The following is a 17,669-nucleotide window of genomic DNA, read 5'->3' as shown; positions in this document are numbered from 1 at the left end:
AACTCCGGGAGGGGAGCAGACACAGTGGAACGATAGCTTTTGAGAGACGACAATCAACACAGAGAAACGATAGCTCGAACAACTTGAATATGACACTAAACACCAAGAGACTAATATGCAAATTTCCTTCATCAATCCAGGAAATGTAATTACGATGCTTCACACAAATAAGAATTTGCGCAACATGCAAAAAAAAGGCTCCTGCAAAGTTCCATGTTGACGATCAGACCCTCAAGTTGACGTATGCAACACAATGTTGACGGAGGCGAACTGTAGAAGTGCTCTCTCTCTCTCTCTCTCTCTCTCTCTCTCTCTCTCTCCCCCCGATAGGCTTCAAGGTAGGAGCGGGGGGGGAGGGGTATGGGCCAGCGGCGAGGGAGGCCCCCCTCTCCCCCCATCCCCTCGTGCCAGTTGCTCGCTGTTATTTTCCATCAGCAGAGCACAGCAGGTGGACTTGTACCTATTCAGCAATATCTGTACCATCAAAAGGGCCAAATTCTCATCTCGTAATCCCTGCCTCTGATCCCCCCACCTGCGCCTGTCATGTGGGGGAGACTATACGGGTATTACTTCTTTTGACTATAAAAAAAAGAATAGAAAAACTAATGGGAATGAAAGAGTTTTCTTTTTTTTTTCCCATCCCTGTACACATCCATCGCTCTGGGTCTCATCTCTCAAGCTGCTCCTCCTCCTCCTCTTGTTTCACTGTACACATATCATCCTACAGATTCTACGGACGCCAAGCACCCTCGCCTGCTGATGACTCGCGTCTATACCCTTATAGATTCTCCTACCCCTCCATCAACGTCTTAGGGAATTCAGATATTTCACAGAACCTCTCTCTCTCAGGTCCGAATGATCAGCTTGCACCATTTATCATTCCAGTCTTCCAGCGAACTCAGCTTTTGAATATCTCTCTATTCCTCAGTGGTAAGCTGAGTGGGAGTAGCTCCATATATAATCCAGATACAAACGTCTTGTCTCCGGGGTTCTACAACCCTTGGCGTGGATCATCTCTTGTCTGTATCTTTCACGTCTTTATGGATCAAATCCTGCTTCAGAAGGCTTAGGATACCAACACACTTGTGGTAAGGATCAATGAGTACTCTATAGATGGTACAATATTCAAGTCACACAGAGGAAGGAATCGATGCAACAAAGATAAAATACCATTATGGATTGCCTGGTGTTCTCACCTTCCTCCCCAACACTGGTGTGAAGTATGTTTAAAAAGAATCCAATGTCTGCGTTTTTTTTCTCCACCTCCATTAGCATGAGTATCCCATGCCGGCCGGTAGTGCTATCGACCATAAAGGCTATACATCGCTTATAATGCTATTCACATTAAATTATAGTTCGTAGGAATAACGTAATTCAGATAACGGACCATTTCTATAATGCCAATTTCCGTACTTTCATAAATAACGAGTTAAAAAAGAAATGCTTATATGAAGGCAATTACACAATTCCCTGGTCATAATGCTCGCTATAAACCCTCAAAATCCCATATACAGAACCAAATCATATCAAATTCAAACCTAATAAGTCTCGTAGACATAAATAAAAGCCTTTCGGTGTCTGAGCTTGACTTATAGAAGCCTAATGAGTCTATCATTACATCACAGAGTCTAATCAAAATAGATTAGCAATCAGCCACCTAACTTCCTCCAGAAGGTTGAATATTTTGTTTCGAGTTAGGATCAATAGTTGGCCAGCGTCGCGTGTTTTACATGGCCATGTTACACAACGAGGCCAGAAGGCCCAAGAGGTCCTTAATATGTCATGGATGAGTCGCCTTTAAGTCATTTTTGTTGTTTTTTTTAATATACGTCAATTTTCCAGTTTTGTTACTTTGATCATTGACAAAAGGAGGAGGTGTTCCCCCTCCTGACCTTAGAAGGTTAAAGGTCAACGTGATCGACGCTCATTGACGTCACTGGTGACTGGCCAATGGGAGGAGAGGCACATAAGAGGGGCGAGCCAAGTGGAATCAGGAAGAGGGAAAAAAATTGGTAGAGCGAATATAGGAAAAGAGAGAGAGAGAGGAAACCTGAAGGGAAAAAAAGAAGGGAAAAGTGTAGAAGAAATCGAGGAGATGGGAGGCGACGTGGGAGAAGGAATGGGAAAAGTCTTGATAGGGAACATAGAAAGAGATAATAAACGAAGGAAATGAAGAGGTAACAGGTGAGAGAAGGGGTGCCGGAGGAGGGCTCTCTCTCTCTCGTTATATTATATATATATATATATATATATATATATATATATATATATATATATATATATATATATATTTCTATGAGTCCACGGGGTAAGTGAAACACGATAAGTTCCCGAGTGCACTTGCGTGTTATAATCACATCAACAGGGGAGACACAAGAAATATAACAGTCATTTGATATAGAACGTCTCTTCGCTGTATATCAACTGACTGTTATATTTCTTTCTTGTGTCTCTCCTGATGATGCGATTATTACATGAAAGTGCACTTGGGAACTTCTGTTTCATTTTCCCCGTGGACTCATAGGAATATACTTGATCATGCGCAAAATTGATCCTTTCCAATATTATATATATATATATATATATATATATATATATATATATATATATATATATATATATATTCAGGCGTCGTCTGCACGTGTCCCCTACAAACAAAATTTTTGCCACCGCATTTAAAAAAAAAGTTTCAGCCAAAACAAAAGCATTTAAACTAGGACCATTGACATTTTTTTTTTCATTCTCTTTGCCGTGTCGTCCCTTAAAGGTAAAACCTTCTGAAATGAAAGAGGAAATACCTGGAACTTGAAGGCACGGGGCATATTTCTTGAGGCGCAAGACCTGTCAACCGATCTGAGGATCCCAGATTGCAACATCTTATTTTTTTTTATCTTTTGCCTGACTCACAGAATCAATGATTCGCTCATTTCAACCAGCAATAGAAATGAGGTCTTACATTCAGAAATTTGATCTTAAAGGCTTTTCATTTAATTAATAAGGTGTGTGTGTGTGTGTATATATATATATATATATATATATATATATATATATATATATATATATATATATATATATAATTTCTTTCCCATCGTAGCCTGATGACATCAAGAAAAATATAATTGCAAAATCGCACCTCCTCCCACCAAGCATTCCTTTCCTCTTCAATCGTCTCAGTGCCATAAGCACAAGCAATCAACCACTTCTCGTTGTCAATTTTCATTCTAACCCGCCCGCCTCACTCCTGAACTCACTTCATTATATCCTTTAACACAGCACCACAACTCCTTCTTCACAAGACGTCCTCCTCCTTGGTTCCCTCTTGCCCTCTCGTTAATCCCGGAATGCCAATCCTTGCCCTCTCGTTAATCCCGGAATGCCACTCCTTGCCCTCTCGTTAATCCCGGACTTTACCCCTCATTGAACAGTCTCAGCCCGTTGTACCCCCTTCAACCTAACCTCACTCATGGCTACAACATCTAAGCTTCTCTCATCAAACATGGCAGCTGTCTATTCCCAGTCTACATCCACCCATGACTAATCCCTCGAGGCTAAATCCCAGCTCTCCCCTCCGTGGCCGAGTGACTCGCAGTCCATGGCCAGACGAATCCCCACCTCCACCCCTTATCCTTGGCCCAGTAGAGCGGACCCCTCCCCCCCTCCTTCACGTCAGCAGGGCTGGCCTGCGCAGGTTAACACAATTAAAGTTCCTTTTCGTCTTACAGGGTGATGGGCTTCGTGGAGAAGGCCGTCAGGAGGTTGGACCATCCCGAGAAGCTGACGCCCCTCATCAGGGAGTGTGGTCGCAACCACTGCCACTACGGCGCGCAGGCCCAGCACATCGAGGTGAGCGCGCACACACACACACACACACACACACACACACACACTGTACATCCAGATACTACAAAAACGCAGAATATTCTATTTTTTTTCCACGGAAATGTGAGAACTTATATTTATGAATACCACAAATTTCGACATGACTGATAATCTGTGACTTAGATTATTTCTTTTTTTCTTCAAACCATCTTTTAAATATCATTTTATCATCGTTGGCTAAAGACCGTTTAGTTTTCATCCTATATTCCCAGATGATTTTTATTGTAAAAAAAAAAAATAAAACATGGAAATGCTCAGGCCAAGAGCATCATCGTCAGCACCAAATCATCAGAGATGAAAAGTGTTGGTTGGGTTGCGACACACACACACACACACACACACACACCCTCTCCTCCAGTCTGATTAACCTGGTTGGGTTAACACGTTACATCGAGCATGGCTCCAGCTGAGGAATCAATTCGTGAATAGATTACTTAGCCTCAGGGAATGGCTTCCAGGTAGGTGATATAACTTGATTATATAATCACACACACACACACACACACACACACACACACACACACCACGAATATTAAACCATAAAACCAAAAGACTTTCCAAAGGTCTGGTTGAGCCTCATTTCGTAAGCAGAATGTTCCCGAGACTTTGACATCTTGAGTGATAAACAGAGAATAGTCTCGTTGGCATAGCCATGACTGCCACATGTTCCCAACGTCACTTTCCTAGTCAAACTTCGTGAAGAGAGAGAAAAAAAGAAAGTAAACGAGACTTTCGGCACTAAACGCTGCCAGAAAAGGTGGAGAAGCAGCCAAGTATTGTCCCAAGTACCAGACGTACGACCAAAGAAATATAAGTCATACCCGGAAAGGCAAATTACCTTAAAGGTTTACGAAGAGTTTGGATGTTTCAGATCGCAAGAACGGAATACATACAACGTATTTATTCTTTCCGGTAAGACTGAAGTGCCGGGATAATGTACCCCAGCAAATCACACGGCTCGGGGAGCAATTTCACGGTGTGTGTGTCAAGCAGACCCGTTCTAATGTGGTGCTGAACATGGTGAACGTCGTGCGTCAGGCAGACCCGTTCTAATGTGGTGCTGAACATGGTGAACGTCGTGCGTCAGGCAGACCCGTTCTAATGTGGTGCTGAACAGAATATGGTGAACGTCGTGCGTCAGGCAGACCCGTTCTAATGTGGTGCCGAACAGAACATGGTGAACGTCGTGTCATTACCAGTGTGTAGAACGACGTGTCCTGGTGGACTAACAAGCGAGGGAAGAGGAAAAAAATCTCTCTCGTCTAACTCAAACACCTGCTCGCCGTTTCCCGCCTCAACAAGTTACCGTCAAGAACAGGGACGATTAATTAGATTACGGAGTGGGGGGGGGGAAGAATATCATATATATATATATATATATATATATATATATATATATATATATATACTTCCCTGCCCGAGGTGTCTCATCTGTCTTTGTGATGCTCCTGCAGGACCCAGAAAGCTGGCCACGTCCACCTGTCGGTACCACAGGTCATAAAGTGCTGTGTGTGTGTGTGTGTGTGTGTGTGTGAAGAAAGAAATATTCCTCTCTTTCTGACCTCATTTCCTCCACAGTTGGCTCTTATCTCTGCCCGCCAAATATTCCCCTCGTACACAGGCAGGACTGATGGCTCGCATCCTCAAACCTCACATTGTTCTAGGCAACCTCATTTCTATTTCTTTCTTCTCTTTCTGTTCTTTACTGTTTATGACTTACGTTACGAGGTATCTCCTTTATTTTTGTCTCGTGTTTACAACTTTTGGATCAAATCATAACTTGTCTTATTTGTTATCAGACTAGAGATCCTTATATACGGTTTATGTAAGGGCGAAGCTCAGAATTTATCATTATTGTGGGAGATCCTTATATAAGGCTTACGTTACGGCGAAGAACATAGTTCATCATTATTGCGGGAGGTTCTTATATAAGAAATGTTACGGCGAAGAACATAATTCACTATTGTAGAGGGTTCTTATATAAGACTTATGTAACGGCGAAGAACAAAGCTCATTATTTTTCCAGCAAATGCCTCGAAGCTCTGTATTTGCTCGTCTGGTTCTTATGGCGTGTTTGGAGTGTGTTGGTAAAGGCAACGTTTTGACAAGAGAGTTTTGTGTGTCGTCAACGCGTGTTTGAAATTCAGGAATTGTCATTTTCGATTATATTGCAGTCGGTTGCAATGGCTGACTTCTAGTAAAGGCTATAAGTACGAACAAAAATATTCTCCTTTTAGGCAAAGCTTTAAGCTGAGAGAAAAGAGTGGGAGAAATACGTTGCTAGTTTGTAAACAGAGGTTAAAGCTGTGTTATAAGTGGGTTTTAAGAGAGGCAGTTGTTGGGGGGAGGAAATCATCCGATTAAAAGAGAAACAGCAAGGTAGAGTAAATATGGAAGTGTAAATAGAAAAGTATGTAATAAAAAGAACATGAGGAATATATCAGTGGTGTGTACAGAGAGATGACGTGAAAGTCTGGCTCGGAAGCTTAGCTTTAATGGGACCAATGTTAAGATAAGCAGTTCTGACGCAGAGGTACTGCACGTTGACATGTGGTGGTCGTGTATATGTGCGTGTGTGTGTGTATCTTTTATCTATGTGTCTATCTGTCGGGCTCACATATATACGTCTATGCGACCTGAAGATAGCAACAAAGGTACAGCGATATCCATTCCTTTAACAGCAACACATGACATTCATCAATACATCATACCCCGTCCCACACTACACCCAACCCCATACTACACCCAGTCCCTACGACAACCAGTCCCACACAACATCCAGTCCCATAGTACACAGTTCCAGACTACACTCAGTCCCACATCACACCATCCCGGTGAAATATATCCCCCGTACCCTTTCCAAGTCGAAATTTCCAGCATTTACCAATTGTAAACACGTCCAGACAATATTACATCTCATGTCATATTGAACTCAAACAGATGGAAATTTTGACCCGGTTGTATTAACATGAAGATGGCCGTCTGTGAAGATCAGATATTACCCTCTTCTGCAAACCCTAGTAAAGTATATTTGCCTCACAAGCCAGAGAGGAACTGCCACTTCAGAACAACCCGGGCGCGAACATTTTCCATCAAGTATAAAGGATTGTAATATATTTACACTCGTCGAGAAGGCCATGGCAAAGCGGAGATGCCCCATGTTCTGTCCAACCCAGTCATGTGGAGAGTGGAGATGGCGGGGGAGGGGAGGGATGGAGGGAGGGAAGGAGGGAAGGAGGTGAGGACTCCCTGGATGATGATGACCACAGGTGCTCCATGAAGATAAGACCTCATATCAATATTCTCTTATCAGTAAGAGGATGATGATATCAGCGGTACTCCTCCTCCTGGTTTACGAAATACCTTAGTTCCACATATCTATCCCTCGGGAAACACTGATCCGCTGTGAACTCACACAAACGTTGATATGACGTTGAATTCAGAGATACAAACACAACCATGTTGTACATCAGAGAAAACAGACGTGATATCGTTACATGATACTCGTACATACCCTACCATATATATACATATATATATATATATATATATATATATATATATATATATATATATATATATAAATATATATATAATATATATATATATATAAATATATATATATATATATATATATATATATATATATATATATATATATATATATATATATATATATATATATATATATATATATCAAAATTTATCTTCAGTATTTTCCGTTTATGCTGGAATGTTTTGAGCTTCGGTGGCAAGGCAGGTGTGACAACGAATTCGACAGGTTTTCATCTCCAGTAAATGATTTCTATCTTTTTCCTTCTTTATGAATGCAGCAGTCAACCTGAACGGTGAGGCCAAAACGCACTAGTTTTCTTTTATAAATACATCTTGAAAACTATACGGTTGCCGAAATATCTGAAATAAATATGTATATACATGAATGTGTTCCGATTTTCTCTTTTCGTTTATGGTAATATTTTTTCATATCATTTTTGCCATAGCCATCTTCTTTCTTTCCGCTTAACCGACTGGAAATGTTACACGAATATATTTTCAATTATACCTTCCAAAGGATCAGAGATTAGTGTCTGTTATTGGTATATTAAGAACACTACAAAGTCATAATCATGATGGCACTATTTATATTCTGTCTTCATCAATGATTCGAATGATTCATTTTCCTTATATTTGCTTATTAGGGTCGCCTTATAAAATCTTTTCTATCAGCAAAAATACAAATGAGTTGTTCATGATTTTTTTTTCCGGATCATTTGATACTTAGAAACACTAGTTTCATAGCAGCTGTCACCATTAACAGCACATCTCTCTGTTTACTGTTGGCACCGAGCACTCTGACAGCGAGGGAGTTGCTGCCTGCACTCTAACATCTCCTCACTCTACCAGTTGAGCTCTGAAACAATGAGTATTGTCTATCGTACAGAGTCAGTTAAGCACAATTATATTCTAAGGACACGAGGAGTAAAACTCTCTCTCTCTCTCTATATATATATATATATATATATATATATATATATATATATATATATATATATATATATATATATTATTTGTTCGCAGTGGCGCCAGTGTCACTATCCAAAACACACACACACACCGCGTCAGCTATTCATTCCACATCCCACATTTTGTACAAAGTATTCCACATACAATACTCCGCATTCAGCATTATACAAGCGAGTTTTCCCACACTCACACAACGAGTGCTAAATCCATACGCTTTCTGTGTTCCACTAACGTCCATTCTTTATTTTTTCCTCTCTCTCTCTCTCTCTCTCTCTCTCTCTCTCTCTCTCTCTTCCCAGCCTTCACTAAATCACTCCCTGCGTGTCGATAGTTGTGATGGATAATGCAGTGAATCAGGATTATAAACTTTCTAAAAAGCCTGGAATGCCAATACTCAATCTATTTGCCCAACGATCTTTCCAAGCTGTAAAAGTACGGCATTTGAGAATTTGTTCGTGAAATCTGTCACCGCATACAGGAAAATTGCTACGGGAAAATATGATAATTATATAACACACGAATATTCATGTCATACGAGTCATTTGCAATAAGATACTAGATTACCATTCGCGTGGAAGGGGTGACAGATCATTCTCAAAACAAGCCATTTAACTACTCCGTCCAGCTTGTTGCAATTCTTCACACGAGCGAACTGCCCTTACGTTGTGAACAACTCTCAGCAATGAACACCACGCTGACTGGTTACTTCTTATGGGAATTTTCGAGTTGAAAATCAATTGAGGTTTAAGACGTAAAACATTTTTAACAAAAGGCGTGACTACATTTTCTGTGGGTGTTGTTCTTGGCTTAACAGACGATCAAAGCAAACACGAAGCCTTGTATTTGTCGTGGTGTGTGTGTGTGTGTGTGTGTGTGTGTGTGTGTGTGTGTAGGGAGAAAAACTATAAAGCCCAAACATACGAATGAATAAATGCAAACACACATACATACAACAATAATGACATCTATATGGATCTTTTGGCTTCAGTAGATATCGCGAACCTGACACATGTAGACTACGACTTATCTTCGAAAAAACGTAGCATAGATAAATGAAATACAGACTAACATAAATGTTACGATCCTTGGAGATGATCGCAACAAGAAATCTAAGGAAATCCCGCTAAATACTATCAAACAGTTGTTTACCATTTACCAAATCCACTAAAAGGGATGACTTACCGATATAGATTAACCAGGAAATACATAAAACAAACACCAAGTAAAGATTTGAACAACTGCAGCCCAGAATCAACAACTGACCAATTAACCTTAAAACGTGAAACAAACAATACACATTCATAAACAGAATATAAAACAAAAAACATAGTTACAATATATATATATATATATATATATATATATATATATATATATATATATATATATATATATATATATAACAAAATCACAAAGACAGAACTTACTTGACCACAGCCGACCCGCTTGTCACTGGTGTTGCTGGGCGTCAGAGCACCACCACTTTACTTCTTATCCGAGATAGTGTAGTCGAACCAGTGTCGTTTCTGAACCAATAACGTTTATCTCAAGCCTCATACTAATACTAAACTATGCCTCCGGTATTAGAAGACATACAGAATACCAAATACAATTTGGTCATATCATAAAACCAATAATGTGAAAACGTAGGATAATACGGGAACATAACAGGAACATAGTAACGAGTTCGAAGCTTCGGATCCTCTCTTCAGCACTGACAGACGCCTTGCCATGACGTCACGAGCCCGGTTAGGCCAAGCGGAAGCAGACAACCATAACAATGAGGAAGGAGGAGTTTTGAATCACGAACATGGACGAAAATACGAATAGTCGTGGCATGAGTGTAGTGCACAGCGAGCGACGGAGGGGGAATTACGAATAGGAAGGACGTTGATAGATATATATGTAACACATGAGAATAACACAGATGTTAGGGATAATAAGAGAACAATACTTCGAGTCACAGATCTGTAGTAAGATGAATGTTTAGGGAAAACAGGAAATATATGTTTGTTAGTAAATACAAACAAACAAACACAAAACATAGAGTCGAGAGATTAGTCCAGGGTTCTTTGTTAACAAAGAATGAAGCAGTCAACCCAGCTTTTCATCATCGTGAAGGGTTAGTCAATAAACTGTGTACCTGGCTTAGGCTAGAGTATATATCTATATCATCTATCTATTTTTTTATACTTAAACGCCGTCTCCCGGGTTAGCGAGGTAGCGCAAGGAAGCAGACGAGGAATGGCCCAACCCACCACATACACATGTACATACATATACATTTCAACGTATACGTACATATACATACACAGACATATACATATATTCACATGTACATATCCATACTTGCTGCCTTCATCCATTCTAGTCGCCACCCCGCCACGCACGAAATAGCATTCCCCCCGCCCCCTTTCCGCAACCAGGCCCCACAGACTTTTCCATGGTTTATATATATATATATATATATATATATCGCTGACGAGATGGCCTTGATTAAGGCATTCACTTGCCCGTGCCGTCTCAGCTAATATGGAAAAAAAAGGTACATGATATTTGAGGAACTGAGAATGTGTGGCTTGACCTTGACCTGTCCTCTGGTACAAAGATACTGAGACGAGCTTTGGTAAGGAGAGGGTGAGGGAGCCTGAGAGCCTGAGGTGATACGAAGGAAGTGGGTCTCTTGGGGCTGCAAGAAAGGCAATAAGAGATTTCTTTTGTGTGTGTGCGTGGCATTGTGAAGGCTGTTACTTGGGCTACGGTCTTCGCTTTACTGAACAAGTAAATACGGGGAAGAGAGGCATGTAAAGTGAGCTAGAGTGGTGGCTTCAAACCAGACAATATAAAGAAAAAGATTTTTCTTATCACTGGAAACTCTGAGAGAATAGAAATGGAGGAAATACTTAAATAAACAAGGATGTAGACGTAAAGATGATGATACCAGAGAAAAGGAATGAAGTAAGGGGTCGATGTAAACTAAACTGACAGAGTTTATGATCACACATCAGCACAGAACTGGAAGGTAGTTCAATGGGGAAGGAAGACGTAGGGGCTTGTGTTCGCATAATGTCAAGAATGTGGTCCATTATTCTAATATCTCCAAGTCCGTCTCAGGATCTTTCTTTATATCGGATGGTGATGTTTTGAGGAACCCTTCGCCATACTCCTCATTATACCTCCATGTCTTTTCCTGTACTTGGCTTTGCTTTGAGGTCCTCTTATCTGATATCTCCGACAATACACCAATTAATACTTGTAGCTGATCAAATCTGGTATGTCCTAATGTCAACACATCCATCATTATCTCTTGACAACAGATGGTTGGTTGCTCAAGTAACCCTTCAAATCTTTCTATCACCATATCAGTGTCTTTCTAACACCTGGTGATGCTGAGATCTCATTCTCCCTCCCTTCTAGCTTTCTCTTACGTTAACCTGTGCTCATCTTCTTCTTCCAGCTGGTGGGACCCCAGTTCCTCCAAGCCATCAAGCCTGCGTTGGAGGACGAGTGGACTGAGGAGGTGGAGGCCGCTTGGGACCTCCTCATGAAGAACATCGCCTATGCCATGAAGAAAGCCATGATAGAGGAGTCGAAGTAGACATATGACGATACCAGGAGGTAGAACTCTCTCTCTCTCTCTGGACTGCCATTGGTTATAAAGACTGAAAGTGAAAATGAAGGTTAATTTCCACCTTTGCTTCTGTGAGGTTAGGTAAGATGAGCTTTAGCAGAGAGAAACAGCAAGTTCTCAGACAATGGTTGAGGAGAAGAGGCTGTACTATATAGTGACCCACTGAGGTAAGGACTCCTAGTGGGAGAGTGTGAGGTGATCCCTAATCAGCAGTGGATCAGCCAAGTAGAAAACCTTTGATCCCTAATCAATGGTGGATCAGCCAAGCAGAAAACCGTTGATCCCTACTCAATAGTGGATCAGCCAAGCAGAAAACCGTTGATCCCTAATCAATAGTGGATCAGCCAAGCAGAAAACCGTATCAGAAATCTGGTGTTGTGAGAAGGTGTGTTACTGTACTCCAGGAATAAAAGCATCATGAAGATTGATTTCAAAATGATGAGTTACAGACTTGTGAATGCTCTATAAAAAATCTATTTAATTTTATAGGAAGAATTTCGGAATGGAGAAGGTGGCATTATTAGAAAACATTTGTGATAAAGATATAAATATGTAATATTAGTTAGCATATTATAAAATATATATATATATATATATATATATATATATATATATATATATATATATATATATATATATATATATATATATATATATATATATGTGCGTGTGTGTGTGTGTGTGTGTGCAAATGGAATAACTACTATGTAGACAACTGTAACATCTATAGAAAAGGCTATGTATACAGATAGTGTTATAAATACATAATACATAACACATACCATCTCTGAGAGTTCCTCAGGACTTTCGCTGATCAGACAATATTGTATCATAATCAATGATGTTATCATTTGTAGTCCATCCTTATCTACTCCACATAATACCTTACTGTATATCCCTATCATAACCCTTCCTTCTTGATTCACATTCACCTCCTACATCGTCAGCATAATAGGACATAACGGTAAGGATGAAGTCTAGTCTGTTGTATATATATATATATATATATATATATATATATATATATATATATATATATATACAGTGTATTCATTTTGATATGGTATATGGCTGAAATAGGTGAGTGAGAAGTAACAAGGGTGCATGAATAGCCTAGTTAGCGAGTAATTTACGGTCTTTTTCCATAATAACAGGATAGGAAGGTACATGCTTAGTTCCTCACTAGCTGAGGGATTGTTTACTCTTTGGAGCAGCGACTGGCAACGCGCAAAGCGTCAAGAATCAAGAAAAGCTTCGGTGAAATAAAATTCAATGCGACTTCAGACGTTTTCAGAAGAAGAGCCTCTGAAGTTTTATGAATCACTCGTTAATGACTGATGCCTGGGGGTATGGCAAACTGAAGCAAACAACATTTCTCATCATCGGGGAACACGCAGGCGCCGTACCATCGAAATTTCATATATATTTCAGAGGTTATCAGATAGGTGTGCCAGAGGTCGACTGAGACAGGGTGTGAGAAGCCACGAAAGATACTAGTGGGAGGTCGAGTGAGTTAGTGTGGGAGGTCACAGGATGAATGTCAAGGAAGGTCACAAAAAATAATGTGATGAGAAAAATTAGTGCGTGGGAGGTCATAGGAGGTCATAACAGGTAGCGCAGGAGGTCACACGAGGTAATGGGAAGCTGGGAAAAGAGGAATATACGAGCCATAGTCTGCTATACAGTGATCTACGCCCTAATAACAAATGTGTTATCACCACAATGTCAGAAACTGTGCCATACTATGAGGCAAAATAGATATATATGCTATACTCTCCAGCATGATAGTATTTAGTGCCATACACAACATGCGGGGAAATATGTCATGAAAAAAAATGATAAAATCTTTCGATATTGGACTTTGCATTAATTCTTGTCTTTCAATAGATTTTCATTATTTTCTTTCTCTCTACGTCAGCCAAAAGACTCACAAAATCAGCAGATTTTCATCTATCGAATATCCATAATTCTTTACATTCGTCCGATGAAAACATCTTGAATAACTCCAGAAAGAAAGAAATGAGTTGAAGTCAGAACTTTTGAAGAAAATAATTTCGTAAATTCAGGAAACATATATCTTAAACATATACACATATGAGAAAAAGATACAAACTGAGTTCTTTCATTTCTTTCTGTTCTATAACTTAATTCAGTTAACATTTACGGTAAAATAAAATCTTACCAGATAATTCCTTAAACGACATCTAAGTAACTGTTCAAATTCCCTTTTTACATATAGCGTACATAAACATATTAGCCCAATTAACGTTATGTCATTTTGTCACGTATATAAAACAAAGGAAAGAATATTAACATGATTTAGTAACAATAATGTATGTTTAAAGTGTGCATACACTTTCCAGTTTAACATGTATGTTTAACGTGTGCATACGATTTCTGGCTTAACGACCGAGTCAGCAGTTGATGGCCATTAAACCCAGTCATATTTTGTATGACAAAATATGACGCACTCATATCAATAGCATGAGGAGTTTGTTTCTCTAGTGTGAGTCTGTAGTGAGTGTGAGGCAAGTCTCTCGTCACAAGGTTGTTCACACTGGAGGGCATGAGTGTTCTCGCCTCATGTCATGAGTGATTACACTCTGCTAGTGAGATCCTCTTTGACTCATGTCAGACACACCAACACTTGAGTCCTGCCCCTCACCTCTCCTATCAACACTTGAGGGATACCCCTCACCTTCTGCTTGGGTGAGACAACCACTTGAGGGTTACCATTGCCTACCAAATGGTTGGCACTAGCCCTCGAGGTCTACAGATACGTCCTAGTTGGTTGACACCACGAATTCGATCAGGCTACACCCACATTCTGTTGGGATGGCGACAGTACCTGGTGTCTGGTGTAGCCAGCCCTGTAGCTGGTGGTGTGGACTCTCATCCCAACCGTCATCTCATAGATTTCATTCTGTCTACATATCACTCCTCACTGTACCCTACCTTCATCCTGGCACTCCCTCCTTCATGGCACCACCGCTTCAGTACACTCGACAAGGAAATCACTCACGCATCAGTTCCATACAGGAGCACCTGAAACAGAGGGAAATAGTAAATAGATGATGAATAAGAAAGGAATTTGTGCGTGTATACATAAATACATACATACATACTCGGAAGGATGCACATTCGTGTGGTTGTTTGTATGCATGCATGTATTATACGTATGTGTTTATGTTTATATGTAGACGTATGCCCATGCACGAATGTGAATTTATGCAGTTGTACGTTGACAGAGATATGTGTCAGAAGTGGACAGGGTGGAGAGGATGGAGCGATATGGAACAATGTGGTATAAAAGGACCGAAGTTCTGTCGATAGACTGAACCAGGGCGTGTGACTCAACCAGGGTAAACCATGGAGCGGTGTGTAAGGCCTGGATGTGAGTAGGGAGATGTGGTTTCGGTGCATTGCACATGGCAGCTAGAGCGTGTGGATGTGAGCGAACGCGGCCTTTCTTCGTCTTCTCCTGGAGTTACCTTGCTAACGAGGGAAACGAAGAACAAGTATGAAATATATATATATATATATATATATATATATATATATATATATATATATATATATATATATATATATATATATATGTTATCCCATAATAATAGGAACTCACAAGAATGATTTTTTTCAAACTTTTGCTATTTCTAATGACTTGTGGATAAATATTCCTTCTGAGGAAGTTAGGAAAAAATATTGACGAAGTTTGGAAAGCTGCTTTTTCAAGTTCATGTTGACTCATTTTTTTTTTTCCTTTTATGCGCCGTAACGAACCTTTGTGGATTTGTGTATATATATATATATATATATATATATATATATATATATATATATATATATATATATATATATATATATATGTATATATATTGGAAAGGATCACAAGTTTGCGCATGATCAAGTATATTCCTATGAGTCCACGGGGTAAATGAAACACGATAAGTTCCCAAGTGCACTTTCGTGTAATAATCACATCATCTGGAGAGATACAAGAAAGAAATATAACAGTCAAGTTGGTATACAACGAAAAGACGTAGCTAGGACACCATTTGGTAAATAAGTGATTGTCCAAGACAGGCAACGATAGTGTCAAAAACGTATCATGTGAACAAGAAGGGGAATTGTTTACAAATTTTATCAACAATAAAGCTATCCAATTTGTATAGACCTTTACTAATATTAAGGTTATAATTCTTTGTATATTCAATAATAGAAGATTCAATGATATTTCTCGTGGTAGTGGAGTGTTTCATTTTCCCCGTGGACTCATAGGAATACATACATACATACATACATACATACATACATACATATATATATATATATATATATATATATATATATATATATATATATATATATATATATATATATATATATATGAACGAATGTGGCCTTTGTTGTCCTTTCCTAGCGTTACCTCGCGCGCGTGTGGGGGGGAGGAGGTTGTCATTTCATGTGTGGCGAGGTGGCGACGGGAATGGATAAAGGCAGCAAGTATGAATTATGTACATGTGTATATATGCATGTGTCTGTGTAGGTATATATATGTATACGTTGAAATGTATAGGTATGTATATGTGCGTGTGTGGACGTGTATGTATATACATGTGTATGTGGGTGGGTTGGGCCATTCTTTCGTCTGTTTCCTTGCGCTACCTCGCTGACGCGGGAGACAGCGACTAATCATAGTATATATATATATATATATATATATATATATATATATATATATATATATATATATATATATATATATATATATATGTGTGTGTGTGTGTGTGTGTGTGTGAATTATTTGAAAGAATCTAACTCTAACTAAATCCCTTTAGCATAGAATGAGAAAGATTAATACGGGTATAGATATGTAGGTTCTTGGTCAATTGCTACTGAAAATTAATCCCAAATATCACCATTATGTTAGAATTTAGTTAACATATATAGATATATACACACAAAATTAGCCACAGCATTAGTTTCTGAATGTATACAGTACATAAAGTGAATCCTACAGTGGGTGTGTTCCATATATCAACCGATTTGTGTTATAGACTATGTATATCCATCAGTCTGAACTGTAAATATTGCTGATAATGTTGCAGACGCAGCAGCAGCAGCAGCAACGTTTATATGTGTTTCAAAAGAACCCAGAATATAGAGATAGCTTACTTCGAGTTCTTCTTTAGACTCCCACCTTATACATCTGTTTGGAGACATATGGCTATCATCTGTGCTTTCAGATTGCTGTAGTTTACAAAAGTGCCTCTCTGGTGCGTCATTTAACCCTCAAAAGCCTCTTCTACCATTAGTCTCTCCTCTGTCGAAAGGAATCCCCCCTCACCCCCAAGAAAAGCAAAATGATGAAATGGCAGTCCCCTTCAAGGATCAACAAACATCTGGAGCGCACATGAATGGGCTACATTTGAGCGAGTTTTGCTCACTAGTTCACGCCGTAAAGACCAGATTGACGCTCGTTCCTACGGACGCTTTCAGACGGAGTCACATTCAAAGTGGCTTTTACTCGCTGAACTGAGCCATACAGCCAGATCCGCGGCCTTATTCTAATATATATATATATATATATATATATATATATATATATATATATATATATATATATATATAT

General features: G+C 39.3%; 1 protein-coding gene across 2 annotated transcripts in view; it reads left to right on the top strand.

Annotated features, from left to right (window-relative positions):
• The window catches only part of glob1 (globin 1), a 135,014-nt gene extending 117,345 nt beyond the window's left edge, over positions 1 to 17,669 (top strand). For both annotated transcript variants that reach the window (XM_071670661.1, XM_071670662.1), the window contains exons 4-5: positions 3,723 to 3,843; positions 11,861 to 17,669. In XM_071670661.1, the coding sequence (XP_071526762.1) occupies positions 3,723 to 3,843; positions 11,861 to 12,001 (262 nt within the window). In that variant the 3' untranslated portion in view covers positions 12,002 to 17,669. The remainder of the gene's footprint in view (positions 1 to 3,722; positions 3,844 to 11,860) is intronic.

This window comes from Panulirus ornatus, chromosome 15 (assembly GCF_036320965.1).
Source record: "Panulirus ornatus isolate Po-2019 chromosome 15, ASM3632096v1, whole genome shotgun sequence".
In the NCBI taxonomy this organism is placed as follows: Eukaryota; Metazoa; Arthropoda; class Malacostraca; order Decapoda; family Palinuridae; genus Panulirus; species Panulirus ornatus.
Note: the sequence above shows the minus strand (reverse complement) of the source record. Positions and strands in the feature narration are given on the sequence as shown.